This window comes from Lethenteron reissneri, chromosome 67 (assembly GCF_015708825.2).
Source record: "Lethenteron reissneri isolate LAM-NWPU_2019-01 chromosome 67, ASM1570882v1, whole genome shotgun sequence".
NCBI classification, from domain to species: domain Eukaryota; kingdom Metazoa; phylum Chordata; class Hyperoartia; order Petromyzontiformes; family Petromyzontidae; genus Lethenteron; species Lethenteron reissneri.
Window position 1 is genome coordinate 1,524,338 of NC_083845.1, and position 27,304 is coordinate 1,551,641.

At 52.7% G+C, this 27,304-nt stretch overlaps 1 protein-coding gene across 1 annotated transcript; it reads left to right on the top strand.

Annotated features, from left to right (window-relative positions):
- Positions 1 to 1,253: 1,253 nt before the first annotated feature.
- LOC133360071 (pseudouridylate synthase TRUB2, mitochondrial-like) lies at positions 1,254 to 26,923 on the top strand. The gene is made up of 9 exons (XM_061578660.1): positions 1,254 to 1,287; positions 2,453 to 2,574; positions 3,284 to 3,415; positions 3,791 to 3,865; positions 5,741 to 5,802; positions 7,766 to 7,847; positions 12,813 to 12,885; positions 13,175 to 13,314; positions 25,048 to 26,923. Exons 2-9 carry the CDS (start codon positions 2,463 to 2,465, stop codon positions 25,326 to 25,328), a joined length of 957 nt encoding a protein of 318 aa, XP_061434644.1. The 5' UTR covers positions 1,254 to 1,287; positions 2,453 to 2,462; the 3' UTR covers positions 25,329 to 26,923.
- Positions 26,924 to 27,304: the final 381 nt, after the last annotated feature.

Here is a 27,304-nt window from a genome sequence, read left to right on the forward strand (position 1 = left end):
TTTTAACTATAGTCCGGCCCTCCAACGGTCTGAGGGACAGTGAACTGGCCCCCTGTTTAAAAAGTTTGAGGACCCCTGGCTTAGAGTATTTGGCTGCTAACATTTACATATGATATGCGACTCATTGAGCTATCATTTGTCGCATATAAAAAAAGAGCGAAATTGCTCAGTGGGCTTAACCTGGTAAAATAGAAATTTACACTACATTGTTTTCCGATTAACGAGCCGTACGACTTACGAACGGGTCCCAGGGACGAATAATGTTCGTAAATCGAGGACGCCCTGTAATTGGTGTTCCTCTGTTTTAATTGGTATGGGGTTTAGACGAGGAGTTGTGGCGCGGTGGCCAGCACACGGCTACGAACCTGGCCACTCCGGGTTTGATTCCCGCTCACTGCCAACGTCGGTGCAGAGTAACATCAGAACCGGACGGCATTAGACAATGTTACATTTGACATTGTTACCTCAACTATCGCGATTCGGGTTGGTTTAAAATAATCGTTTAACTTTCATAACATTGTAAAAATGAATGGTTACTTGAATTTATTTTACCAGGTAAAGCCAACTGAGCTCTTAGCTTGTTTTTTCACAAGAGACTGGCCACAAATAATAGCTCAACTTAGTGGCTTGTCATCACGTGGAAATGTATAGCAGCAGCTATGCAATTTCCAAAATCCACGCGACCATGGGGAGAACTTGGAAACTCCAAATATACAGCAGCAGCAGCAGGCGGTCCGGGTCGTGATGGAACCCACGACCTCCTGCATACCAGGCGAGGGAGAAAACATCTCGCCACCACAGGAGAAGGAATCCGATTAGCTATAAATCTCTTTTTCACATGTCCAGTAGGGGCCTTATCAAAACGTGACATCAACAAACAATAAAAAACGATCACAGTGCAAAGTTGAGGAAAGGTAAACAATTAACTTTTTTTAAAAATACAAATAAAAACAAACTTTTTTATTTTACCAGCTACTGTATATATATCGGCCTCTGGTTGCTGCTGTGGCCACGTGGAACCCATACGCACGCCTTTAATCGGAATATTCCTTCACACGCGATGATCGTGAATGGCATCGATATGAAGCGAGACGCGGGTCCACTTCTGCCATGCCCGGTGGGGGCGTCATCACAAGTTACGAGAGTATGACGTCACCGCGAGGTATGCCATGACGCAATCGCTTGTCAAATTACCCGAGCCGGACGCGACGTCGTTAACGCGACTCCGCCAATGAGTACCGGCGGGTGACGTCACCACAACGCGGCGACCAGACATTCGCTTCCGGGGTAAGATGGCTGCGCCCGTTGCGCACGTGGCCCCCCGTTGCACGCCACTCTGCTGTCCCCACCGCGGTCTCTCTCGCGGCTCTCCCCGCGGTCCCCCTCCCGCGGTCCCGCTGTCTCCCGCCGTCCCCACCCCCGCGCTGTCTCCCGCCGTCCCGCTGTCTTTCTTCCCCGCGCGCGAGCGTGAAGTTTGCAAGGGACGGCCCCTTGAGCGGCGTGGATCCCAGCAACGCGCGCTGTGTAATAGTGCAGGGCGCGTGTTGGCTGTGTACAGGGTGCGTGTTGGCTGTACATGTGTGTGCATGCTGTCTTTACAGGCGGTGTGTTGGCTGCGTGCTGTCTGTACCGGCCGTGTGCATGCTGTGTGTACAGACTGTGTTGTGTGTGTAGGCTGTGTATGTGCTGTGTGTACAGGCTGTGCTGTGTGTACAGGCTGTGTGCGTGCTGTGTGTACAGGCTGTGTGCGTGCTGTGTATACAGGCTGTGTGCGTGCTGTGTGTACAGGCTGTGTGTGTGCTGTGTGTACAGGCTGTGTGTGTGTTGTGTGTACAGGCTGTGTGCGTGTTGTGTGTACAGGCTGTGTGTGTGCTGTGTGTACAGGCTGTGTGTGTGCTGTGTGTACAGGCTGTGTGTGTGCTGTGTGTACAGGCTGTGTGTGGGCTGTGTGTGTGTTGTGTGTACAGGCTGTGTGTGTGCTGTGTGTACAGACTGTGTGTGTGCTGTGTGTACAGGCTGTGTGTGTGTGATGTGTGTACAGACTATGTGTGCTGTGTGTACAGGCTGTGTGCGTGCTGTGTGTACAGGCTGTGTGCGTGCTGTGTGTACAGACCGTGTGTGTGCTGTGTGTACAGACCGTGTGTGTGCTGTGTGTACAGACCGTGTGTGTGCTGTGTGTACAGGCTGTGTGTGTGCTGTGTGTACAGACTGCGCTGTCTGCCAGGTTGTATACATGCTGTGTGTACATGCTAGTCTGTACAGGTTGTGTGTGTGCTGTGTGTACAGACTGTGTGTGTGCTGTCTGTACAGACTGTACGTGCTGTGTGTACAGACTGTGTGCATGCTGTGTGTGCAGGCTGTGTGTGTGCTGTGTGTACAGGCTGTATACGTGCTGTGTGTTGGCTGTGTGAATGCTGTCTGTGCATGCTGTCTGTGCATGCTGTCTGTCCAGGCTTTGCGCGATGTCTGGGCCACGCGTGCTGCGTGAGCTGCACGGGGTGTTCGCCGTCTACAAACCGGCGGCGGTGACGTGGCGCCAGGTGCGCTCCACCCTGGAGAGCCGGCTGCTGCAGGGTGAGCGCCTCCCCGCGATTCCCCGTGTCTCTCCGTGCCTCTCCGTGTCTTCTTGTGTCTCTCCGTGTATCCCCGCAATTCCCCGCGTCTCTCCGTGTCTCCCCGTGTCTCCTTGTGTCTCCCCATATCTACTTGTGTCTCTGTATCTCCCCGTGTCTCCCCGTGTCTCCCCATGTCTCCCCGTGTCTCCATATCTCCTTGTGTCTCTCCGTATCTCCCCGTGTCTCCCCGTGTCGCTCTGTGTCTCTCCGTGTCTCCCCGTGTCTCCCCGTATCTCCTTGTGTCTCTCCGTATCTCCCCTTGTCTCCCCATGTCTTCTCGTGTCTCCCGTGTCTCTCTGTGTCTCTTCGTGACTTCCTGTGTCTCTCACCATGTCTCATCGTGTCTCCACGTGACTCCCGAGGAATCTCAGTGTCTCCGAGTGTCATATCGTGTGTCTCAGTCTCTTTGTATCCCCATGTCTCTGTCCTACAGTATCTCACAGTGTTGTTTCTTCGTGTCTCGGTGTCCCCCCGTGTCTCTACGAGTTTCCCCGTGCCTCCCCGTATCTCCGCGTGTCTCACAGCGTCTCCATATGTCTCACTGTCTCCCATGTCTCTGTTCATGTTACGCGATTAGCCAAGTAACTGAACCGATAATCGGCAAAGTAATTTAATTCTGACGGCGTGTTGCCTTGGTTTCCGTCGCACGGTTGTTGTCATGGCGACAGAGCTCAATGCTCTGAAGCAGCCAGGTCCCCGGCAACTGGTGAAAGTGGAGACTTTCACCACGGCAACGGAAAGAGGAGAGGAGCAGAGTCTCGCCGTTTCCCTGGTTCCCAGCCTGGCGGATCACCCACTCGGTACAACAACCCAACAACCACGACGACCACAGAACAGATGTTACCACAACCACAACTTCTTCCACTCCAGCCATAACAACAATCACAGGAAGAACCACAACAACCACCTGATCAAAACCACGTAACCTATCACAACCACTACTTCAAAAATCACATGAATTGTCACTACAACAGCCACAGCAATCACCAGAACAACTACAACAATAACCAGCATCACTGCCGTCACAACAACAATGGGTCGAGCGTGCGGTGGGAGTCAAGCAAGCGGGGGAGCAATTTTCCCGTAGCCATGACGACAGGATGGGTGAGCAGTAATGTTTCTTCCCATTGGCTGCACGTGTGTTTGTGTCCTACGCTGTGATTGGCCGGCGGCAGTGAGGGGGCCGCGCTACCGTTCGCTCGGGTTGGCGGTCGGACACGGCCTGGACACAAGCGCATCCGGAGTGCTGGGTAAACACGCACATACACACACGCACGCACGCATACACCAATACCAATACCCGCCATTCGCTAATAAGTGACGGTGACATCACCACGGTGCCTCTTCCAGGCCATGTGCACTTTGAGGCCACGTGAAGTGTCGAAGGCTCGCTGACAGGGGGTCACGAGACAGACCCAGGTGCCATGGGTTGGCTGACCGAGATGACCGGTAGATGCATCAGCTGTACCCCCTACTGTGCTAACTTGCTGCATTTTAGCCGCCCGGCGCTCCGCTCGTTCTTGTGAGTGTAGCTCCTCTGCCCTCCCTTTGTTGTTGGAGGGCGACTGCCTCCAACTGTCCAAGTAGCAACTTCCTTCACGAGCCTCCTCCACAGAGGCTGATCTTGACACCGCTGGTACCAGTCTTCCGCAAGTCCACTCAGCTCCACATTCTCCAATACCGCATCAGTCCATCTCTTTTCCCACCCATGTTGTACCCATTTAGCCCCCTCTATGTGGTGAAGCAGAAGCTGCTTGAGCATGCGGTGGCTGGGCATGCGGGCTACATGACCCAGCCAATGCAACCTTGCCTGCTGGAGGAGCTCACTGATGTGAATGTGTCCAAATATTTCAAGGATTTATGAGCCCCTCACACAATCCAGCCTGGTTAAACCCACGCTGGATTATAGGCCTCGGCAAGGCAAGGTAATTTATCCTTTTTACCGGGTAAAAGGGTAAAGGTAAAGGTGTCGACATGCCATGGGGAAAGGTAAAGGGTAACAGGGTAAAGGTAGCTCGGAAGAATTATCCGGTAGGGTAAAGGAAGCGCGAAGTATTACCCGGTAAATACGGTGCCTTGTTGACCGCTAAAAGCTCCGTGGCGCAGTCCGTGGCCTCGATTTAATAAGTAATATTTTTAAAAAGTTTTTTTAAAACACGCTTTTATTAAATGTTACTAGTAATGGCAGAACTCCACGACTCCAGGAAGTGGCCCCGAAGCTTGCCATAACGTGTGGGGCCGTGGTGATTTACAGCCAACGTCAGTTTAGCGTGGACAATTAGAGCCAAGCCGAAACATAACATATACAAAATAATGTTTACAAATATATTAATTTTTTATGATATTATATATTTCATCAGTATGACATAAGTATACCAAGTTTGCAGTCGATACCACATTAGGAAGTGGGTCAAAATTGAGTTAGAAGATTTGAGGATACAACAATTACGACAACGACGACAACGACAACAACAATGATAACAACAGAGTGAGTTCAAAGAAAGCGTGTAAAATTGGAATAATCGAGAGTATTCTATATGAATATAGCGCTCTACCTAGCATTTACCGTTATAATACTTTTTCGTGTGTAGTAGTACCCCAGTAATTACCCTGTAATCGGGTAATGTGTATGGGGTAAGGGTAAAAGGTAGGGTAAAAGGTAGGCTCGTTGCTTTTTACCTCTTACCTTTTACCTTACCTGCTAAAGGGTAAAAGGTAGGGTAGAGTGATTGTATTGTGGTAAGGTAAAAGGTAAGGTAAAGGTAGGTTCGTTGTTTTTACCTTTTAACTTTTACCTTACCTTGCCGAGGCCTAGTTTCACAAGCATAGAAAAGGGAGGGCATGACTGTGGCCGAGAAGCCACATCGCACCAGGTATTCACCTTGGGGAGGCCCAGGACTGGCTCTGTGAGCAGAAATTGAACTCGGGTCGCTGGATTCATAGCGTGGCATCGCTCTAACCTCTGCGCCACCGCTCCCCACACGTACACACACACTCCCGTGTATGCGCACGTGTGCATTTACTGTGGTGTGAACGTGTGCCGTGTGCGCGTGTGTGAACCCTCTCGCTCCTTGACCTGCCCTACCCCCAAATTTCTGACCGCCCGACCACCGGCACGCGACCAGTTTTCGCCGTGGGTTCAGGAAGACGACTGCTGGACGAGCTAAGGAAGTCGCCCGTCACTCAGGTGCGGCATAACCACCACAACCGCGGCACAACCACCACAACCGCGGCACAACCACCACAACCGCGGCACAACCACTAACAGATGTGGCACAACCACCACAACCGCGGCACAACCACCACAACCGCAGCACAACCACCATAAACGCAGCACAACCACCACAACCGCGGCACAACCACCACAACCGCAGCACAACCACCATAAACGCAGCACAACCACCACAACCGCGACACAACCACCACAACCGCTGCACAACCACCAACAACCGCGGCACAACCACCACAACCGCGGCACAACCACCACAACTGCGACACACCACCTGGGTAGTGGTTGTGGTGCCTTCTCTCCCGACCCCCAGCCCACCGTCTCTCTCCACCACCATCATCTGCAACTTTCCCTCAAGTTCCTCTACACCCCTCATTCTCCTACATCTCCTCCATCTGCTTCATCTTCTTTGCCGCCCAAATATTCCCCCCTTCTGGATTCCGCCAAGCATCCCGGCTCTACTTTTTCCCTGGCTCGGTTACGGCTGCCTGCATACACGGTGGCAACACCCCGATGTACGCCCCCCTGCCGCTCCAAGTACTTTCTCTAACGTACTCAACTCGTTGATACCCAGTCCCGCTTTGTACAGGCCGTGCACCTTAGCCCACCACGTGCTCGAGATCTGCCAACATCACCGCTGAGGCCTAGAGCGCCGTTCACGTTGCACGGCAAACGTTTGGCTACCAGACGGTGCCCCGAGCGTTAGCGTCCCTGACTGGCTATCGTCTCTTTCGTGTGTACTCTATGAATACTTTTGTTTCCCATATTCATGGCGACTTTTTATTGCACGTGGGAAGCTGTCACGACCAATGTTTTTCCATAATAGAGGTTTTTTTGGGTTAGATAGTGTAAATATCAACGTGTTGTTAAACTCGAATTGTAAATGTTGTGGGTTTACTCTCCAACACACCGGTGTGCTGTACTGGTAACTAATTGCCACGTTCTGTTTACGTGACAAACCTTGCTAATTGGCTGTGTCAGGTGGTGCCGGTTTGTGCGACATGTTTATATTTACGAGATCTAACCCAAAAAAACCTCGATTATGGACTATTTGTATACAAGTGTAAACTATTTTTACATGATAAACAATAAACAACAATACATGTAGTACAACAGACAAGGTAATATATCAGAAATATACACTTACTTTTAGTATACTACAGATGCGCAATGGGTGACCGAGCATCTTCTGTTGAGGGTCTGTCCCACGTGACGATCCACCGTCGTAACGTGGGGGACAGTCCCATCTCTCGGAGTAGAACCTACTTCTAGTACTACGAGTAGTGGCAGCCAAGAGCAGTTTATGTGAATGCTGCCGCAAGAGGTTGCACGTTTGTCGCAATGCTCCTTTGTTGGTTAGCTGGTGCATCTGCCAGTCATCAACCCATGGCACCTGGGTCTGTTCCGCGACCTCCTGCCAGCAGACCTTCCACACTTCACGTGGCCTCAGAGTGCATCTGGCCTGGCACAAGTGTCGTAGTGACGTCGCCGCCACTTAGTGGCAAACGGCAGCTGTTGTTGTTGGTGTGGGTTGTGACGCAGGTTGTGTTGTGGGTTGTGTGGGAGAACGGTGATGTAGTGGTTGACGCGCTGCACTACGAACCCAGCGACCCGAGTTCGATTCCCTCTCTCGGCCAACACCAGTGACGATTATCTGAACCAATTCTGGGCCTCCCCTAGGTCGACTTGGCCTCAAATGAGTAACTGGTGTCATGTGTAAACATCGCCACTATGGAGACAAAGGTGGTCAGGCATGGTGTTGGCCACCCACCCCTTCGTGTGCTATACTGGCCTTCATAGGTGCTCGCCAACAGCACTTTGCCCCAACAGTCTGTTAAGGCTACACGGGGGATCTTTGTCTCTGTTGTGGGTGGTGACGTGGGTTGTGACACTGGCTGTGACACGGGTGGTGATGCTGCAGGCCTACACCTTGCACGGCCGTCTGGGCATCGCCACTGAGGACTTCTCCACCCAGGGCCGGGTCATCGAGACGGTGACCTACGGTATAACGACCCCTCGCCCCTAAAACCCACCTGAAGAAAAATAGCTTAAGAGCTCATCAGATTTCTCCAGTCTAAATAGAGATTCTGATAAAGGTTCCATAAGGCCAGACACATCATCTTCATCATCCTCATTCAGGCATGGTCAATCCACTGCTGGATGAAGGCCTAATACATCATCATCAGTGGTTATGCCGTGTGGTGGCTATGCCGTGTGTCGTGGTTATGTTGTGTACGGTGGTTATGCCGCATGTCGTGGTTATGTCATGTGCGGTGGTTGTGTTGCGTGTCGTGGTTATGCCAGCAAAAACAACCCCCTATACCTTCACAGTGGTGCTAGACAGTAACGCTGTGGTGGATGTACCATGTGGGGAGGGCCAATTCCAATCAGCTGGTCCCACAGCGGCCAGTGGGGGCTCTGGGTGGGTGTGAGCGTCTGGTAATCCCTCCACATTAAATTAATTTACCACTAAACCATTAATGAAATATCAAAATAATCTTGTGTCAGAGACCCCAGGGGGGGATGGGCGTCTATAACTCCCTCATGGCGCTTGTAGCCCCCACAGTGGTCAACGGGGGCTCTGGATGGGTACAAGAGGCTTGTAACTCCTCTACCTTCAACTAAATTCATGAAAAAAACACGAATAAGATGCCAAACTAAGCTTGTGCCGGAGGCCTCGGGGGGACAGGCGTTTTGACGTTTCCTGGCCAAACCCCATTTGTCGGAGCCAGGAGGCTGAACCCACACCCTCGGAGTTCCTCCAGAAATGGCAAAGAAACCGCTGCGAGTGGCCACGTGGAATGTTCGAATGCTCGCTTCGGAGGAGAGGCTTCCATTCCTCTGTCCGGAGATGGACTAGTAACCGCTTGGACCGCTGTGATATACAGGAGGGTCTGATGGACTGATTCTCTCACAATGGAGGACTGTTCATCCTCCATTCGGGGCAGGAAACTGCCAAACAACAGGGAGTGGCTCTTCTTCCAAAACAAAAGAATTGAAGGGAGCATGGAGGCAACGTTTGAGAATGTGTGTGAGTGCCCATGTGGTTGTGGACTTGCCTCCACATCAACGGAAGGTGAGAAATGGTGTTAATGGCGGTGGCTGCTTATGCACCCACAGAAGATTATCATAAGTGGAGGGATGTAGACAAGGCTGATGAGTCAGATTCCTTCTATGGCCCCAGGTGCCAGCTAAAGTGCCTCCTGTCATCCTATTGGGTGACTTTAATGTCCGAGTGGGTCCTAACACAGACACCAGAGCCAGAGTGATTGAAAGCATGGTCCAGATCAGCTCAATAATTATGGTACGAGGCTGCTCGATTCCTGTTAAGCCCATGAGCTTATAATCACCAGCAAGCTGTTTCAACATCTGTGAAAAAGAGATTCATCGCTCATTTAATTGCTGCAGTCGTAATAGAGATTCTAATTCTGATCATGGATGCATGCTGGGTCCAAGCAAGAACATCTGATGGACTATATAGTGACAGAACAGCAAATGCGGGCCTATGTCCTTGACACCCGGACCTACTGTGGAGCTGATCTGCCTATTGACCATCGGCTTGTCATCTGTAAGATGCTCCTGCCATGTCTTCACTGTGGTGGCAATCATTCATCTGGGACCCCATTCAAACCCACAGTGGGCCTGGTCTCATCTAGCTGATGAAAGTTGTAAACGAGCATTTCATCATCGCTTGTGACTGGGGTTGGCATCGCCCCCCACTCCTGATGTTGAGGGAAAATGGGCGAGGTTTAGGATTGTGGTTCATGCAGCTGCAATGGCTGCATTGGGGATACGGTCCAAACCTCCTGAGAGACCCTGGCTGATGGAGTAGGTGTTCTGGATGGTTGAGAAAAAGCGACAGGTCCACTCCCGTCGTCTACAATATCCAACATCAGAGTTTGGAAAGCTGTGGGGTGTTGCAAGGATGAGTGGTGGTCGCAGGTTGCTGAGAAAATGGAAACTGCGTCGGTAGCACGCGATCACAAATACCTTGAAGCGCCATGCCTAATAACATCCTGAAGGGAAAAAAAACGGTGATCCGGTCTTCGAACCCACGAGAATAGGTTTCGCACAATTTTGCTGAGTATTTCTGTGGAGGGGAAAACCCCTCAGCTCAAAGATCATCATGGGGCAAGGTGGGGATCACCCTGCTGGAGATGGAGTTCCTCAAAATATTGAAAGAAGTAGCCAATCCTTCCGAGTGGTTTGACGCTCATTCCGTCTTTTGAAGAAGTGCGACAGGCAATCTGGAGCTTGAAACCAGGTGAAGCGCCGGGTAGAGACGATCTCTGAAGCAAACTGCTGGCGCAGGGTGGCATCTGTGTGCAGACTGCCCGATATGACTTCATCACAACCGTCTGGACCACAGGACGGGTTTCCGTAGGATTGTAAGGATGACCTGGTGGTCCCCCTCTTGAAGAAGGGTGACTACTGATGGTAACAACTACCAGCAATTTCACTCCTCAGCGTGTCAGAAAAGGTCCGGGCAAGAATGAAAAAACTTCACTTTGCCAGGCACGCTTAGGGGAGAGGCTTGCGGAGCCTTGTTGTGGTTTTAGACTGGGGCGGTCCTGCACAGACACCATATTCTCTGTTAGTCTCTTACAACAGAGGCGTAGGGAATTTAAACGGGGGACTTACATCACTGCTTTATTTTTTTGTGTGCGTTTAGTTTGTTCCTCCCCCGCACCCTCGATTAGGATGGTTGGCTACATACAGTGTGAAAGAAGTTCAACATACATATCCATACATATCAGAGTGGTGGGCGGGGCTACCAGAGGAATGGGCACCTATGAAGGCCTGCACGGCACATGAGGGCGGGGCTGACTAGGTACTCATTTGAGGCTGAGTCGACCTAGAGAAGGCCCAGGACCGATTCAGACATTCATCACTTGTGTTAGTCGTGAACGGGATCAAATCAGGTCACGGGGTTCACAACGCAGCACGCTAAAGGCTGCACTATGCTAAAACTAAACTACTTTTATTTTTTATTTAAAGCTTTCGTGACTGCAGGGATTCATATTCTTGGTTCTGAAAGAACCAAGAATACTTTTATTTTACCAGGTAAGGCCCCACTGAGCTATATAGTTATTTTTCAGAAGCAATCTGGCAATCACAAACGATAGCTCAACGAAGTGTCTTATCATCATGTGGGAATTTAAAGCAGCCACATACTCTAAATGCGTGATGTTGATTCTAAATGTGGAGGGGAAAACCAGAGAACTCGGAGAAAATCCATGCGGTCACGAGGAGAGAGACATGCTAATTCCAAATATATAGGTCAGAATTGAACCACGACCACCTGTATACCAGGTGAGGTAGTTAACATCTCACCACCGTGGTGCCCCTTGATGGTGGATAGGCCCAGGGGATGTCTTCTGGCCCTTACACTATTTAACATTTTTTGACAACGTAGTTTGTGATGCTTTCTACAGCTGTACCAGAGGAATTTCCATCAGGTACAGATACAACGAGAGGCTGATCAATGCCCGGGTGCAATCAAGGAAGTGCCACCTATCGATCAACCATGCCTGCAGATTATCTGGTAATTACTACCCACTCTGAGGAGTTATAGACTCTACTGCTGAACCTGGAGCATGCTACTGAGAGATGGCGCGCCTTACCATTAGCCCAACCACTTTGCCAGGCACGCTTAGGGGAGAGGCTTGCAAAGCTCCGTTGTGGTTTTAGACTGGGGCGGTCCTGCACAGACACCACGTTCTCTGTTAGTCTCTTACAACAGAGGCGTAGGGAATTTAAACGGGGGACTTACATCACTGCTTTATTTTTTTGTGTGCGTTTAGTTTGTTCCTCCCCCGCACCTCCGATTAGGATGGTTGGCTACATACAGTGTGAAAGAAGTTCAACATACATATCCAAAACTAAGCACTTGCCTGGATATTTTATATCATGGAATATTCCCCTCTCTCTACTTGGCACGAGTAATGGGGCAGTTGTAGAGGGAATGGGGAAGTTTCCATAGTTGGGCAGTGTGCTTCTGACCAACACTAGTTTGTCAGCAAAGGCATCGCTCCCAATCAGTCGAGCGGCAATATATTTTCATCGGCTGCATAACGCTGTGTGGAAGTGACCTGGTCTGTTGCTCCACACAAAGCCTTAGGTCTTCTTGGCCACAGTCATGCCCTCCCTTCTCTGTGCTTGTGAAACGTGGACCCCTCTGGTGGAACATTTGCGCCGGTTTAAAACATTTATGCTGGCCTGCCGATGATCCATCCTGGGATTAACCAGGCTGGATTGTGTGAGGAGCTCACGGATCCCTGAAAGATCTGGACTCATCAGTGAGCTCCTCCAACCAAGTGAGGCTGCGTTGGCAGGGCCATGTAGCCTGCATGCCCAACCACCGAATTCCCAAACAGCGTAACAGCTTTTGTTTGGCCAGATAGAGGAGGCTAAACGGGCACGGCACAGATTAGATAAGAGATGGAATAATGTGGTACGAGAGAATATGGAGCCGAGTGGATTTGCTGTTGACTGGTACCAGCGGTATCAAGATTGACCTCTGTGTCGGAGGCTCATGAAGGATGCTCCTGGGCAGTTGGAAGCAGACACCCTGCAGCAACAACGGAGGGCAGAGGAGCGACGCTCACAACAACGAGCGGATTGCAGGATGACTAAAACATAGCAAGTTGCTACAGAAGGGAGCACAGGTGGTGCATCTGCCAGTCATCTCAGTCAACCCATGGCACCACCCTGGGTCTTTCCTGTGACCTGCCAGCGGGCCTTCGACACTTCACGTGGCCTCAATGCACCTCGCCTTGCACAAGCACCGTGATGATGTCATTGCCGCTTCGTGGTGAACGTCGATTGTTGTTGGTTGTGTAACTTATACTCTGTTCTCTATGCTGTGGTGCAGTGTGTGCTATGCCATGTGGTCACTGTGGTGTTCACCATGGGGTGTTCACTATGGGTTGTTCACCATGGGGTGTTCACCGTGGTGTTCCGCACAGAGCACGTGACGAGGGATCTGATGGAGAGAGCCGTCGCGATGATGCACGGCGCTGCCCAGAAGGCTCTACTCCTGTGAGACACGCACTCACGCACGCACGCACTCACGCACGCACACACGCACTCACACACACAAATGAGTACTCGGTGCGGTATGTAGTCAGCATTGCCACTGGAGAGACAAAGGCGGCCGGGCGTGGTACAGGCCACCCACCCCCTTTTCGTATGGTGTCCCGGGACCTTCATAGGTGCTACTCGCTAACAGCATTTGCCCCGACTGTCTGTTAAGGCTACCCGGGGGATTTGTCGTGTGTGTCACGTGTGTGTCACGTGTGTGTCACGTGTGTGTCACGTGTGTGTGCAGGCACTCTGACGTGGACGTGGGGAGCCACGAGGGATACCTGCGCGCCGTTTCTGGCTGCCTCCTCCCATCACGGCACAAGACGCCGGCCCTCATCACCGCCGTGCGGCTCGCTGACTTCAACCCCCCCGCCTTCACGCTCGGTTGGGCTCTCCCATCCAGTGGGGGCTTAACACCAACTCCACCACTACTAATGGGACTGTACCACTACTCACATTGGGAGGGGTTAAAAACTCCACCACTACTAATGGGACTACCAATACTCATGGGGGGCTTAACAAACTCCACCACTACTAATGGGACTGTACCACTACTCACATGGGAGGGGTTAACAAACTCCACCACTACTAATGGGACTGTACCACTACTCACATGGGAGGGGTTAACAAACTCCACCACTACTAATGGGACTGTACCACTACTCACATGGGAGGGGTTAACAAACTCCACCACTACTAATGGGACTGTACCACTACTCACATGGGAGGGGTTAACAAACTCCACCACTACTAATGGGACTGTACCACTACTCACATGGGAGGGGTTAACAAACTCCACCACTACTAATGGGACTGTACCACTACTCACATGGGAGGGGTTAACAAACTCCACCACTACTAATGGGACTGTACCACTACTCACATGGGAGGGGTTAACAACCTCCACCACTACTAATGGGACTGTACCACTACTCACATGGGAGGGGTTAACAAACTCCACCACTACTAATGGGACTGTACCACTACTCACATGGGAGGGGTTAACAACCTCCACCACTACTAATGGGACTGTACCACTACTCACATGGGAGGGGTTGGGTTAACAAACTCCACCACTACTAATGGGACTGTACCACTACTCACATGGGAGGGGTTAACAAACTCCACCACTACTAATGGGACTGTACCACTACTCACATGGGAGGGGTTAACAAACTCCACCACTACTAATGGGACTGTACCACTACTCACATGGGAGGGGTTAACAAACTCCACCACTACTAATGGGACTGTACCACTACTCACATGGAGGGGTTAACAAACTCCACCACTACTAATGGGACTGTACCACTACTCACATGGGAGGGGTTAACAAACTCCACCACTACTAATGGGACTGTACCACTACTCACATGGGAGGGGTTAACAAACTCCACCACTACTAATGGGACTGTACCACTACTCACATGGGAGGGGTTAACAAACTCCACCACTACTAATGGGACTGTACCACTACTCACATGGGAGGGGTTAACAAACTCCACCACTACTAATGGGACTGTACCACTACTCACATGGGAGGGGTTAACAACCTCCACCACTACTAATGGGACTGTACCACTACTCACATGGGAGGGGTTAACAAACTCCACCACTACTAATGGGACTGTACCACTACTCACATGGGAGGGGTTAACAACCTCCACCACTACTAATGGGACTGTACCACTACTCACATGGGAGGGGTTAACAAACTCCACCACTACTAATGGGACTGTACCACTACTCACATGGGAGGGGTTAACAACCTCCACCACTACTAATGGGACTGTACCACTACTCACATGGGAGGGGTTAACAAACTCCACCACTACTAATGGGACTGTACCACTACTCACATGGGAGGGGTTAACAAACTCCACCACTACTAATGGGACTGTACCACTACTCACATGGGAGGGGTTAACAAACTCCACCACTACTAATGGGACTGTACCACTACTCACATGGGAGGGGTTAACAAACTCCACCACTACTAATGGGACTGTACCACTACTCACATGGGAGGGGTTAACAAACTCCACCACTACTAATGGGACTGTACCACTACTCACATGGGAGGGGTTAACAACCTCCACCACTACTAATGGGACTGTACCACTACTCACATGGGAGGGGTTAACAAACTCCACCACTACTAATGGGACTGTACCACTACTCACATGGGAGGGGTTAACAACCTCCACCACTACTAATGGGACTGTACCACTACTCACATGGGAGGGGTTAACAAACTCCACCACTACTAATGGGACTGTACCACTACTCACATGGGAGGGGTTAACAAACCTCCACCACTACTAATGGGACTGTACCACTACTCACATGGGAGGGGTTAACAAACTCCACCACTACTAATGGGACTGTACCACTACTCACATGGGAGGGGTTAACAAACTCCACCACTACTAATGGGACTGTACCACTACTCACATGGGAGGGGTTAACAAACTCCACCACTACTAATGGGACTGTACCACTACTCACATGGGAGGGGTTAACAAACTCCACCACTACTAATGGGACTGTACCACTACTCACATGGGAGGGGTTAACAAACTCCACCACTACTAATGGGACTGTACCACTACTCACATGGGAGGGGTTAACAAACTCCACCACTACTAATGGGACTGTACCACTACTCACATGGGAGGGGTTAACAAACTCCACCACTACTAATGGGACTGTACCACTACTCACATGGGAGGGGTTAACAAACTCCACCACTACTAATGGGACTGTACCACTACTCACATGGGAGGGGTTAACAAACTCCACCACTACTAATGGGACTGTACCACTACTCACATGGGAGGGGTTAACAACCTCCACCACTACTAATGGGACTGTACCACTACTCACATGGGAGGGGTTAACAAACTCCACCACTACTAATGGGACTGTACCACTACTCACATGGGAGGGGTTAACAAACTCCACCACTACTAATGGGACTGTACCACTACTCACATGGGAGGGGTTAACAAACTCCACCACTACTAATGGGACTGTACCACTACTCACATGGGAGGGGTTAACAAACTCCACCACTACTAATGGGACTGTACCACTACTCACATGGGAGGGGTTAACAAACTCCACCACTACTAATGGGACTGTACCACTACTCACATGGGAGGGGTTAACAAACTCCACCACTACTAATGGGACTGTACCACTACTCACATGGGAGGGGTTAACAAACTCCACCACTACTAATGGGACTGTACCACTACTCACATGGGAGGGGTTAACAAACTCCACCACTACTAATGGGACTGTACCACTACTCACATGGGAGGGGTTAACAAACTCCACCACTACTAATGGGACTGTACCACTACTCACATGGGAGGGGTTAACAAACTCCACCACTACTAATGGGACTGTACCACTACTCACATGGGAGGGGTTAACAAACTCCACCACTACTAATGGGACTGTACCACTACTCACATGGGAGGGGTTAACAAACTCCACCACTACTAATGGGACTGTACCACTACTCACATGGGAGGGGTTAACAAACTCCACCACTACTAATGGGACTGTACCACTACTCACATGGGAGGGGTTAACAAACTCCACCACTACTAATGGGACTGTACCACTACTCACATGGGAGGGGTTAACAAACTCCACCACTACTAATGGGACTGTACCACTACTCACATGGGAGGGGTTAACAAACTCCACCACTACTAATGGGACTGTACCACTACTCACATGGGAGGGGTTAACAAACTCCACCACTACTAATGGGACTGTACCACTACTCACATGGGAGGGGTTAACAAACTCCACCACTACTAATGGGACTGTACCACTACTCACATGGGAGGGGTTAACAAACTCCACCACTACTAATGGGACTGTACCACTACTCACATGGGAGGGGTTAACAAACTCCACCACTACTAATGGGACTGTACCACTACTCACATGGGAGGGGTTAACAAACTCCACCACTACTAATGGGACTGTACCACTACTCACATGGGAGGGGTTAACAAACTCCACCACTACTAATGGGACTGTACCACTACTCACATGGGAGGGGTTAACAAACTCCACCACTACTAATGGGACTGTACCACTACTCACATGGGAGGGGTTAACAAACTCCACCACTACTAATGGGACTGTACCACTACTCACATGGGAGGGGTTAACAAACTCCACCACTACTAATGGGACTGTACCACTACTCACATGGGAGGGGTTAACAAACTCCACCACTACTAATGGGACTGTACCACTACTCACATGGGAGGGGTTAACAAACTCCACCACTACTAATGGGACTGTACCACTACTCACATGGGAGGGGTTAACAAACTCCACCACTACTAATGGGACTGTACCACTACTCACATGGGAGGGTTAACAAACTCCACCACTACTAATGGGACTGTACCACTACTCACATGGGAGGGGTTAACAAACTCCACCACTACTAATGGGACTGTACCACTACTCACATGGGAGGGGTTAACAAACTCCACCACTACTAATGGGACTGTACCACTACTCACATGGGAGGGGTTAACAAACTCCACCACTACTAATGGGACTGTACCACTACTCACATGGGAGGGGTTAACAAACTCCACCACTACTAATGGGACTGTACCACTACTCACATGGGAGGGGTTAACAAACTCCACCACTACTAATGGGACTGTACCACTACTCACATGGGAGGGGTTAACAAACTCCACCACTACTAATGGGACTGTACCACTACTCACATGGGAGGGGTTAACAAACTCCACCACTACTAATGGGACTGTACCACTACTCACATGGGAGGGGTTAACAAACTCCACCACTACTAATGGGACTGTACCACTACTCACATGGGAGGGGTTAACAAACTCCACCACTACTAATGGGACTGTACCACTACTCACATGGGAGGGGTTTAACAAACTCCACCACTACTAATGGGACTGTACCACTACTCACATGGGAGGGGTTAACAAACTCCACCACTACTAATGGGACTGTACCACTACTCACATGGGAGGGGTTAACAACTCCACCACTACTAATGGGACTGTACCACTACTCACATGGGAGGGGTTAACAAACTCCACCACTACTAATGGGACTGTACCACTACTCACATGGGAGGGGTTAACAACCTCCACCACTACTAATGGGACTGTACCACTACTCACATGGGAGGGGTTAACAAACTCCACCACTACTAATGGGACTGTACCACTACTCACATGGGAGGGGTTAACAACCTCCACCACTACTAATGGGACTGTACCACTACTCACATGGGAGGGGTTAACAAACTCCACCACTACTAATGGGACTGTACCACTACTCACATGGAGGGGTTAACAAACTCCACCACTACTAATGGGACTGTACCACTACTCACATGGGAGGGGTTAACAACTCCACCACTACTAATGGGACTGTACCACTACTCACATGGGAGGGGTTAACAAACTCCACCACTACTAATGGGACTGTACCACTACTCACATGGGAGGGGTTAACAAACTCCACCACTACTAATGGGACTGTACCACTACTCACATGGGAGGGGTTAACAAACTCCACCACTACTAATGGGACTGTACCACTACTCACATGGGAGGGGTTAACAACTCCACCACTACTAATGGGACTGTACCACTACTCACATGGGAGGGTTAACAAACTCCACCACTACTAATGGGACTGTACCTACTCACATGGGAGGGGTTAAGAGCATTTGCCCCCAACACTCTGCCAAGGCTACATGTGGATCTTAGTGTCCGTGTGCGTAGAGGTGCAGTGTGTGAGTGTCTCTCTGCGCGTGCGTGTCTGCGTGTGTGCGTAGAGGTGCAGTGTGTGAGTGTTCTCTGCGCGTGCGTTGTCTGCGCTGTGCGTGAGGTGCAGTGTGTGAGTGTCTCTCTGCGCGTGCGTGTCTGCGCGTGTGCGTAGAGGTGCAGTGTGTGAGTGTCCTCTGCGCGTGCGTGTCTGCGCGTGTGCGTAGAGGTGCATGTGTGTGTCTCTCTGCGCTGCGTGTCTGCGCGTGTGCGTAGAGGTGCAGTGTGTGAGTGTCTCTCTGCGCGTGCGTGTCTGCGCGTGTGCGTAGATGCAGTGTGTGAGTGTCTCTCTGTGCGTGCGTGTCTGCGCGTGTGCGTAGAGGTGCAGTGTGTGAGTGTCTCTCTGCGCGTGCGTGTCTGCGCGTGTGCGTAGAGGTGCAGTGTGTGAGTGTCTCTCTGCGCGTGCGTGTCTGCGCGTGTGCGTAGAGGTGCAGTGTGTGAGTGTCTCTCTGCGCGTGCGTGTCTGCGCGTGTGCGTAGAGGTGCAGTGTGTGAGTGTCTCTCTGCGCGTGCGTGTCTGCGCGTGTGCGTAGAGGTGCAGTGTGTGAGTGTCTCTCTGTGCGTGCGTGTCTGCGCGTGTGCGTAGAGGTGCAGTGTGTGAGTGTCTCTCTGCGCGTGCGTGTCTGCGCGTGTGCGTAGAGGTGCAGTGTGTGAGTGTCTCTCTGCGCGTGCGTGTCTGCGCGTGTGCGTAGAGGTGCAGTGTGTGAGTGTCTCTCTGCGCGTGCGTGTCTGCGTGTGTGCGTAGAGGTGCAGTGTGTGAGTGTCTCTCTGCGCGTGCGTGTCTGCGCGTGTGCGTAGAGGTGCAGTGTGTGAGTGTCTCTCTGCGCGTGCGTGTCTGCGCGTGTGCGTAGAGGTGCAGTGTGTGAGTGTCTCTCTGCGCGTGCGTGTCTGCGTGTGTGCGTAGAGGTGCAGTGTGTGAGTGTCTCTCTGCGCGTGCGTGTCCTGCGCGTGGTGCGTAGAGGTGCAGTGTGTGAGTGTCCTCTCTGCGCGTGCGTGTCTGCGTGTGTGCGTAGAGGTGCAGTGTGTGAGTGTCTCTCTGCGCGTGCGTGTCTGCGCGTGTGCGTAGAGGTGCAGTGTGTGAGTGTCTCTCTGCGCGTGCGTGTCTGCGCGTGTGCGTAGAGGTGCAGTGTGTGAGTGTCTCTCTGTGCGTGCGTGTCTGCGCGTGTGCGTAGAGGTGCAGTGTGTGAGTGTCTCTCTGCGCGTGCGTGTCTGCGCGTGTGCGTAGAGGTGCAGTGTGTGAGTGTCTCTCTGCGCGTGCGTGTCTGCGCGTGTGCGTAGAGGTGCAGTGTGTGAGTGTCTCTCTGCGCGTGCGTGTCTGCGCGTGTGCGTAGAGGTGCAGTGTGTGAGTGTCTCTCTGTGCGTGCGTGTCTGCGCGTGTGCGTAGAGGTGCAGTGTGTGAGTGTCTCTCTGCGCGTGCGTGTCTGCGCGTGTGCGTAGAGGTGCAGTGTGTGAGTGTCTCTCTGCGCGTGCGTGTCTGCGCGTGTGCGTAGAGGTGCAGTGTGTGAGTGTCTCTCTGCGCGTGCGTGTCTGCGTGTGTGCGTAGAGGTGCAGTGTGTGAGTGTCTCTCTGCGCGTGCGTGTCTGCGCGTGTGCGTAGAGGTGCAGTGTGTGAGTGTCTCTCTGCGCGTGCGTGTCTGCGCGTGTGCGTAGAGGTGCAGTGTGTGAGTGTCTCTCTGCGCGTGCGTGTCTGCGTGTGTGCGTAGAGGTGCAGTGTGTGAGTGTCTCTCTGCGCGTGCGTGTCTGCGCGTGTGCGTAGAGGTGCAGTGTGTGAGTGTCTCTCTGCGCGTGCGTGTCTGCGTGTGTGCGTAGAGGTGCAGTGTGTGAGTGTCTCTCTGCGCGTGCGTGTCTGCGTGTGTGCGTAGAGGTGCAGTGTGTGAGTGTCTCTCTGCGCGTGCGTGTCTGCGCGTGTGCGTAGAGGTGCAGTGTGTGAGTGTCTCTCTGCGCGTGCGTGTCTGCGTGTGTGCGTAGAGGTGCAGTGTGTGAGTGTCTCTCTGCGCGTGCGTGTCTGCGCGTGTGCGTAGAGGTGCAGTGTGTGAGTGTCCTCTCTGCGCGTGCGTGTCTGCGCGTGTGCGTAGAGGTGCAGTGTGTGAGTGTCTCTCTGTGCGTGCGTGTCTGCGCGTGTGCGTAGAGGTGCAGTGTGTGAGTGTCTCTCTGCGCGTGCGTGTCTGCGCGTGTGCGTAGAGGTGCAGTGTGTGAGTGTCTCTCTGCGCGTGCGTGTCTGCGCGTGTGCGTAGAGGTGCAGTGTGTGAGTGTCTCTCTGCGCGTGCGTGTCTGCGCGTGTGCGTAGAGGTGCAGTGTGTGAGTGTCTCTCTGTGCGTGCGTGTCTGCGCGTGTGCGTAGAGGTGCAGTGTGTGAGTGTCTCTCTGCGCGTGCGTGTCTGCGCGTGTGCGTAGAGGTGCAGTGTGTGAGTGTCTCTCTGTGCGTGCGTGTCTGCGCGTGTGCGTAGAGGTGCAGTGTGTGAGTGTCTCTCTGCGCGTGCGTGTCTGCGCGTGTGCGTAGAGGTGCAGTGTGTGAGTGTCTCTCTGTGCGTGCGTGTCTGCGCGTGTGCGTAGAGGTGCAGTGTGTGAGTGTCTCTCTGTGCGTGCGTGTCTGCGCGTGTGCGTAGAGGTGCAGTGTGTGAGTGTCTCTCTGCGCGTGCGTGTCTGCGCGTGTGCGTAGAGGTGCAGTGTGTGAGTGTCTCTCTGTGCGTGCGTGTCTGCGCGTGTGCGTAGAGGTGCAGTGTGTGAGTGTCTCTCTGTGCGTGCGTGTCTGCGCGTGTGCGTAGAGGTGCAGTGTGTGAGTGTCTCTCTGCGCGTGCGTGTCTGCGCGTGTGCGTAGAGGTGCAGTGTGTGAGTGTCTCTCTGTGCGTGCGTGTCTGCGCGTGTGCGTAGAGGTGCAGTGTGTGAGTGTCTCTCTGCGCGTGCGTGTCTGCGCGTGTGCGTAGAGGTGCAGTGTGTGAGTGTCTTTGCGCATGTGCGTAGAGGTGCAGTGTGTGAGTGTCTCTCTGTGCGTGCGTGTCTGCGCGTGTGCGTAGAGGTGCAGTGTGTGAGTGTCTCTCTGCGCGTGCGTGTCTGCGCGTGTGCGTAGAGGTGCAGTGTGTGAGTGTCTCTGCGCGTGCGTGTCTGCGCGTGTGCGTAGAGGTGCAGTGTGTAAGTGTCTCTCTGCGCGTGCGTGTCTGCGCGTGTGCGTAGAGGTGCAGTGTGTGAGTGTCTCTCTGCGCGTGCGTGTCTGCGCGTGTGCGTAGAGGTGCAGTGTGTGAGTGTCTCTCTGCGCGTGCGTGTCTGCGCGTGTGCGTAGAGGTGCAGTGTGTGAGTGTCTCTCTGCGCGTGCGTGTCTGCGTGTGTGCGTAGAGGTGCAGTGTGTGAGTGTCTCTCTGCGCGTGCGTGTCTGCGCGTGTGCGTAGAGGTGCAGTGTGTGAGTGTCTCTCTGCGCGTGCGTGTCTGCGTGTGTGCGTAGAGGTGCAGTGTGTGAGTGTCTCTCTGCGCGTGCGTGTCTGCGTGTGTGCGTAGAGGTGCAGTGTGTGAGTGTCTCTCTGCGCGTGCGTGTCTGCGCGTGTGCGTAGAGGTGCAGTGTGTGAGTGTCTCTCTGCGCGTGCGTGTCTGCGTGTGTGCGTAGAGGTGCAGTGTGTGAGTGTCTCTCTGCGCGTGCGTGTCTGCGCGTGTGCGTAGAGGTGCAGTGTGTGAGTGTCTCTCTGCGCGTGCGTGTCTGCGCGTGTGCGTAGAGGTGCAGTGTGTGAGTGTCTCTCTGTGCGTGCGTGTCTGCGCGTGTGCGTAGAGGTGCAGTGTGTGAGTGTCTCTCTGCGCGTGCGTGTCTGCGCGTGTGCGTAGAGGTGCAGTGTGTGAGTGTCTCTCTGCGCGTGCGTGTCTGCGCGTGTGCGTAGAGGTGCAGTGTGTGAGTGTCTCTCTGCGCGTGCGTGTCTGCGCGTGTGCGTAGAGGTGCAGTGTGTGAGTGTCTCTCTGGGCGTGCGTGTCTGCGCGTGTGCGTAGAGGTGCAGTGTGTGAGTGTCTCTCTGCGCGTGCGTGTCTGCGCGTGTGCGTAGAGGTGCAGTGTGTGAGTGTCTCTCTGTGCGTGCGTGTCTGCGCGTGTGCGTAGAGGTGCAGTGTGTGAGTGTCTCTCTGCGCGTGCGTGTCTGCGCGTGTGCGTAGAGGTGCAGTGTGTGAGTGTCTCTCTGTGCGTGCGTGTCTGCGCGTGTGCGTAGAGGTGCAGTGTGTGAGTGTCTCTCTGTGCGTGCGTGTCTGCGCGTGTGCGTAGAGGTGCAGTGTGTGAGTGTCTCTCTGCGCGTGCGTGTCTGCGCGTGTGCGTAGAGGTGCAGTGTGTGAGTGTCTCTCTGTGCGTGCGTGTCTGCGCGTGTGCGTAGAGGTGCAGTGTGTGAGTGTCTCTCTGTGCGTGCGTGTCTGCGCGTGTGCGTAGAGGTGCAGTGTGTGAGTGTCTCTCTGCGCGTGCGTGTCTGCGCGTGTGCGTAGAGGTGCAGTGTGTGAGTGTCTCTCTGTGCGTGCGTGTCTGCGCGTGTGCGTAGAGGTGCAGTGTGTGAGTGTCTCTCTGCGCGTGCGTGTCTGCGCGTGTGCGTAGAGGTGCAGTGTGTGAGTGTCTTTGCGCATGTGCGTAGAGGTGCAGTGTGTGAGTGTCTCTCTGTGCGTGCGTGTCTGCGCGTGTGCGTAGAGGTGCAGTGTGTGAGTGTCTCTCTGCGCGTGCGTGTCTGCGCGTGTGCGTAGAGGTGCAGTGTGTGAGTGTCTCTGCGCGTGCGTGTCTGCGCGTGTGCGTAGAGGTGCAGTGTGTAAGTGTCTCTCTGCGCGTGCGTGTCTGCGCGTGTGCGTAGAGGTGCAGTGTGTGAGTGTCTCTCTGCGCGTGCGTGTCTGCGCGTGTGCGTAGAGGTGCAGTGTGTGAGTGTCTCTCTGCGCGTGCGTGTCTGCGCGTGTGCGTAGAGGTGCAGTGTGTGAGTGTCTCTCTGTGCGTGCGTGTCTGCGCGTGTGCGTAGAGGTGCAGTGTGTGAGTGTCTCTCTGCGCGTGCGTGTCTGCGCGTGTGCGTAGAGGTGCAGTGTGTGAGTGTCTCTCTGCGCGTGCGTGTCTGCGCGTGTGCGTAGAGGTGCAGTGTGTGAGTGTCTCTCTGCGCGTGCGTGTCTGCGCGTGTGCGTAGAGGTGCAGTGTGTGAGTGTCTCTCTGTGCGTGCGTGTCTGCGCGTGTGCGTAGAGGTGCAGTGTGTGAGTGTCTCTCTGCGCGTGCGTGTCTGCGCGTGTGCGTAGAGGTGCAGTGTGTGAGTGTCTCTCTGTGCGTGCGTGTCTGCGCGTGTGCGTAGAGGTGCAGTGTGTGAGTGTCTCTCTGCGCGTGCGTGTCTGCGCGTGTGCGTAGAGGTGCAGTGTGTGAGTGTCTCTCTGTGCGTGCGTGTCTGCGCGTGTGCGTAGAGGTGCAGTGTGTGAGTGTCTCTCTGTGCGTGCGTGTCTGCGCGTGTGCGTAGAGGTGCAGTGTGTGAGTGTCTCTCTGCGCGTGCGTGTCTGCGCGTGTGCGTAGAGGTGCAGTGTGTGAGTGTCTCTCTGTGCGTGCGTGTCTGCGCGTGTGCGTAGAGGTGCAGTGTGTGAGTGTCTCTCTGTGCGTGCGTGTCTGCGCGTGTGCGTAGAGGTGCAGTGTGTGAGTGTCTCTCTGCGCGTGCGTGTCTGCGCGTGTGCGTAGAGGTGCAGTGTGTGAGTGTCTCTCTGTGCGTGCGTGTCTGCGCGTGTGCGTAGAGGTGCAGTGTGTGAGTGTCTCTCTGCGCGTGCGTGTCTGCGCGTGTGCGTAGAGGTGCAGTGTGTGAGTGTCTTTGCGCATGTGCGTAGAGGTGCAGTGTGTGAGTGTCTCTCTGTGCGTGCGTGTCTGCGCGTGTGCGTAGAGGTGCAGTGTGTGAGTGTCTCTCTGCGCGTGCGTGTCTGCGCGTGTGCGTAGAGGTGCAGTGTGTGAGTGTCTCTGCGCGTGCGTGTCTGCGCGTGTGCGTAGAGGTGCAGTGTGTAAGTGTCTCTCTGCGCGTGCGTGTCTGCGCGTGTGCGTAGAGGTGCAGTGTGTGAGTGTCTCTCTGCGCGTGCGTGTCTGCGCGTGTGCGTAGAGGTGCAGTGTGTGAGTGTCTCTCTGCGCGTGCGTGTCTGCGCGTGTGCGTAGAGGTGCAGTGTGTGAGTGTCTCTCTGCGCGTGCGTGTCTGCGCGTGTGCATAGAGGTGCAGTGTGTAAGTGTCTCTCTGCGTGTGCGTGTCTGCGCGTGTGCGTAGAGGTGCAGTGTGTGAGTGTCTCTCTGCGCGTGCGTGTCTGCGCGTGTGCGTAGAGGTGCAGTGCACGCCCCAGGGCTCTCAGCTGGCGCTGCGCCGCTGCGTCCACGACGTGGGCCGGGAGCTGCGCTGCGCCGGCGCCGCCCACCTGGTGCGCCGCGTGCGCGACGGCCCCCTGGCGCTGGCCCACGCGCTGGCGCCCGCCCGCTGGCACCTGCTGCCCGTGCTGGCGGCCGCGCGAGCCGGCGGCCTGGCGGTGCGCACAGCCCTGGGCACAGTGGTGAAGCGGGAGGAGGGCGAGGAGGGGGAGGAGGAGGAGGACTTCCGGAGGGAGTGATGCCGATTTGAGACAACTAAAACGAAGTACTATTTACTATTTATTTTTTACCCGGTAAGGTCCCACTGAGCTAATGTAGCTCTTTTTCAGCAGTGACCTGGCTGTCACAAATGATTACTCCACGAAGTGGCTTATCATCTCGTGGACATTTATAGCAGCCAAATTCTCTAAACATGTAATGCTGATTCTAGGAATGGAGGGAAAAACCGGAGGAACCAGAGAAAAATCCACGCAACCGCAGGGAGAGAGATAGACATGCAAACTCCAAATTTACAGCGGGTGTCAGGGTTGGGATTTAACCCACGACCTTCTGTATACCAGCGAGGTAGTTAACATCTCCTAGCCACCGTGGTGCTGTGTGTTTTTCGGAGAAATTGAAGAAACCAGAAAGAGAGGAAGACTGAACAGAGAATGGCTTGACGACGACATCGTAAGAGATTGGTGCCAGAAAGATGTGGCACTACTTGAGCATAATGGCACTATAAGATAGAGAAGAAAGTGGAAATGAATGACGAAATGAGCAGTGGACACGGAGGGGCTATCTGCCCATGGATCACGATGATGACGAAAACTAAACTATCTTTTTTATTCTACCAGGTAAGGCCCACTGAGCTATGTAGCTCTTTTTCAGAAGTGACTTGGCTATCACGAATGATCGCTCAACGTAGTGGATTATCGCGTGTAGGAATGTATACTAGCAGCCACGTAAGCTAAACTCACCACACAGAAACCCATAGACTCACCACACAGAGACCCATAGACACACAACACAGAGACGATTAGACTCACCACACAGAAACCCATAGAGTCACCACACAGAAACCCATAGAGTCACCACACAGAAACCCATAGACTCATCACACAGAGACCCACAGACTCACCACACAGAGACCCATAGACTCACCACACAGAGACCCATAGACTCACCACACAGAGACGCACAGACTAAACTAAAACTCAAACTAAGCCCACTGAGCTATGTAGCTCATTTTTCAAAAGCGACCTGGCCACAAATGATTCTTAACAATGTAATTGATAGTTTGAATTTAATGTACAATTTTATGGAGGGACTACTCTGTTGTTTTGGTGTGGTCTGGGACTGTGGTGTGTCTTGGTTGGTCTAGGACTGTTTTTGTTGTTGTTTTACTGCCTTTCCCAAGGTTGTGAATTAATGTACCAATGCAATTTGAACTTATATACTTTATTATATAAACTTTATTATATATACTTTATTCATTTATTAAAAGGGCGCCGCGGCGGTGTGATATTAGCTTCCTCGTCTGGTATGCAGAAGGTCGGGGGTTCGATCCCGACCCTTGGTGTCGGTGTGCATTTAGAAACATGCATTTTGATTTAGATAATTTTGCTGCTGTAAATGTCTGCGTGACTAGCCACTTTGTTGAGCTATCATTTGTGGCTAGGCTGCTTATGTATATTTTTAAAGCAATTTCAGTACCGGTCATATACGTTGCACTCCTATCGTATTTTTGTATTGTTGTAACGTTTCTACCTGACTACTGGATATATCTGTACAAAAAATAACAACTGTATATCTCATCGGATTCCTCCAGTATAAATAAATATTCATATTCTGATTCTGCTTATCATCATCATCATGTGGAAATGTATAGCAGCCAAATACTCTTAAACGCATGACATTGATTCTAAACGTGGAAAGGAAAAACCAGAGGACCCGGACAAAAATCCAGGCGACCACGGAGAGAGAGACGCGCAAATTCCAAATATACAGCAGATGGCAGGGTTGGGATCGAACCCACGGTCTCCTGTAAACTAAAACTATTAAAAATATATTTACCAGGTAAGGCCCACTGAGCTGTGTAGCTCTTTTTCAGAAGCGATCTGGCCACAAATGATCGCTCAACGAAGTGGCTTCTCATCAAGTGGGAATTTATACCAGCAGCCAATTACTTTAAAGCGCGATCACCACGGGGAGAGAGATAGAACACGTGGGAGAC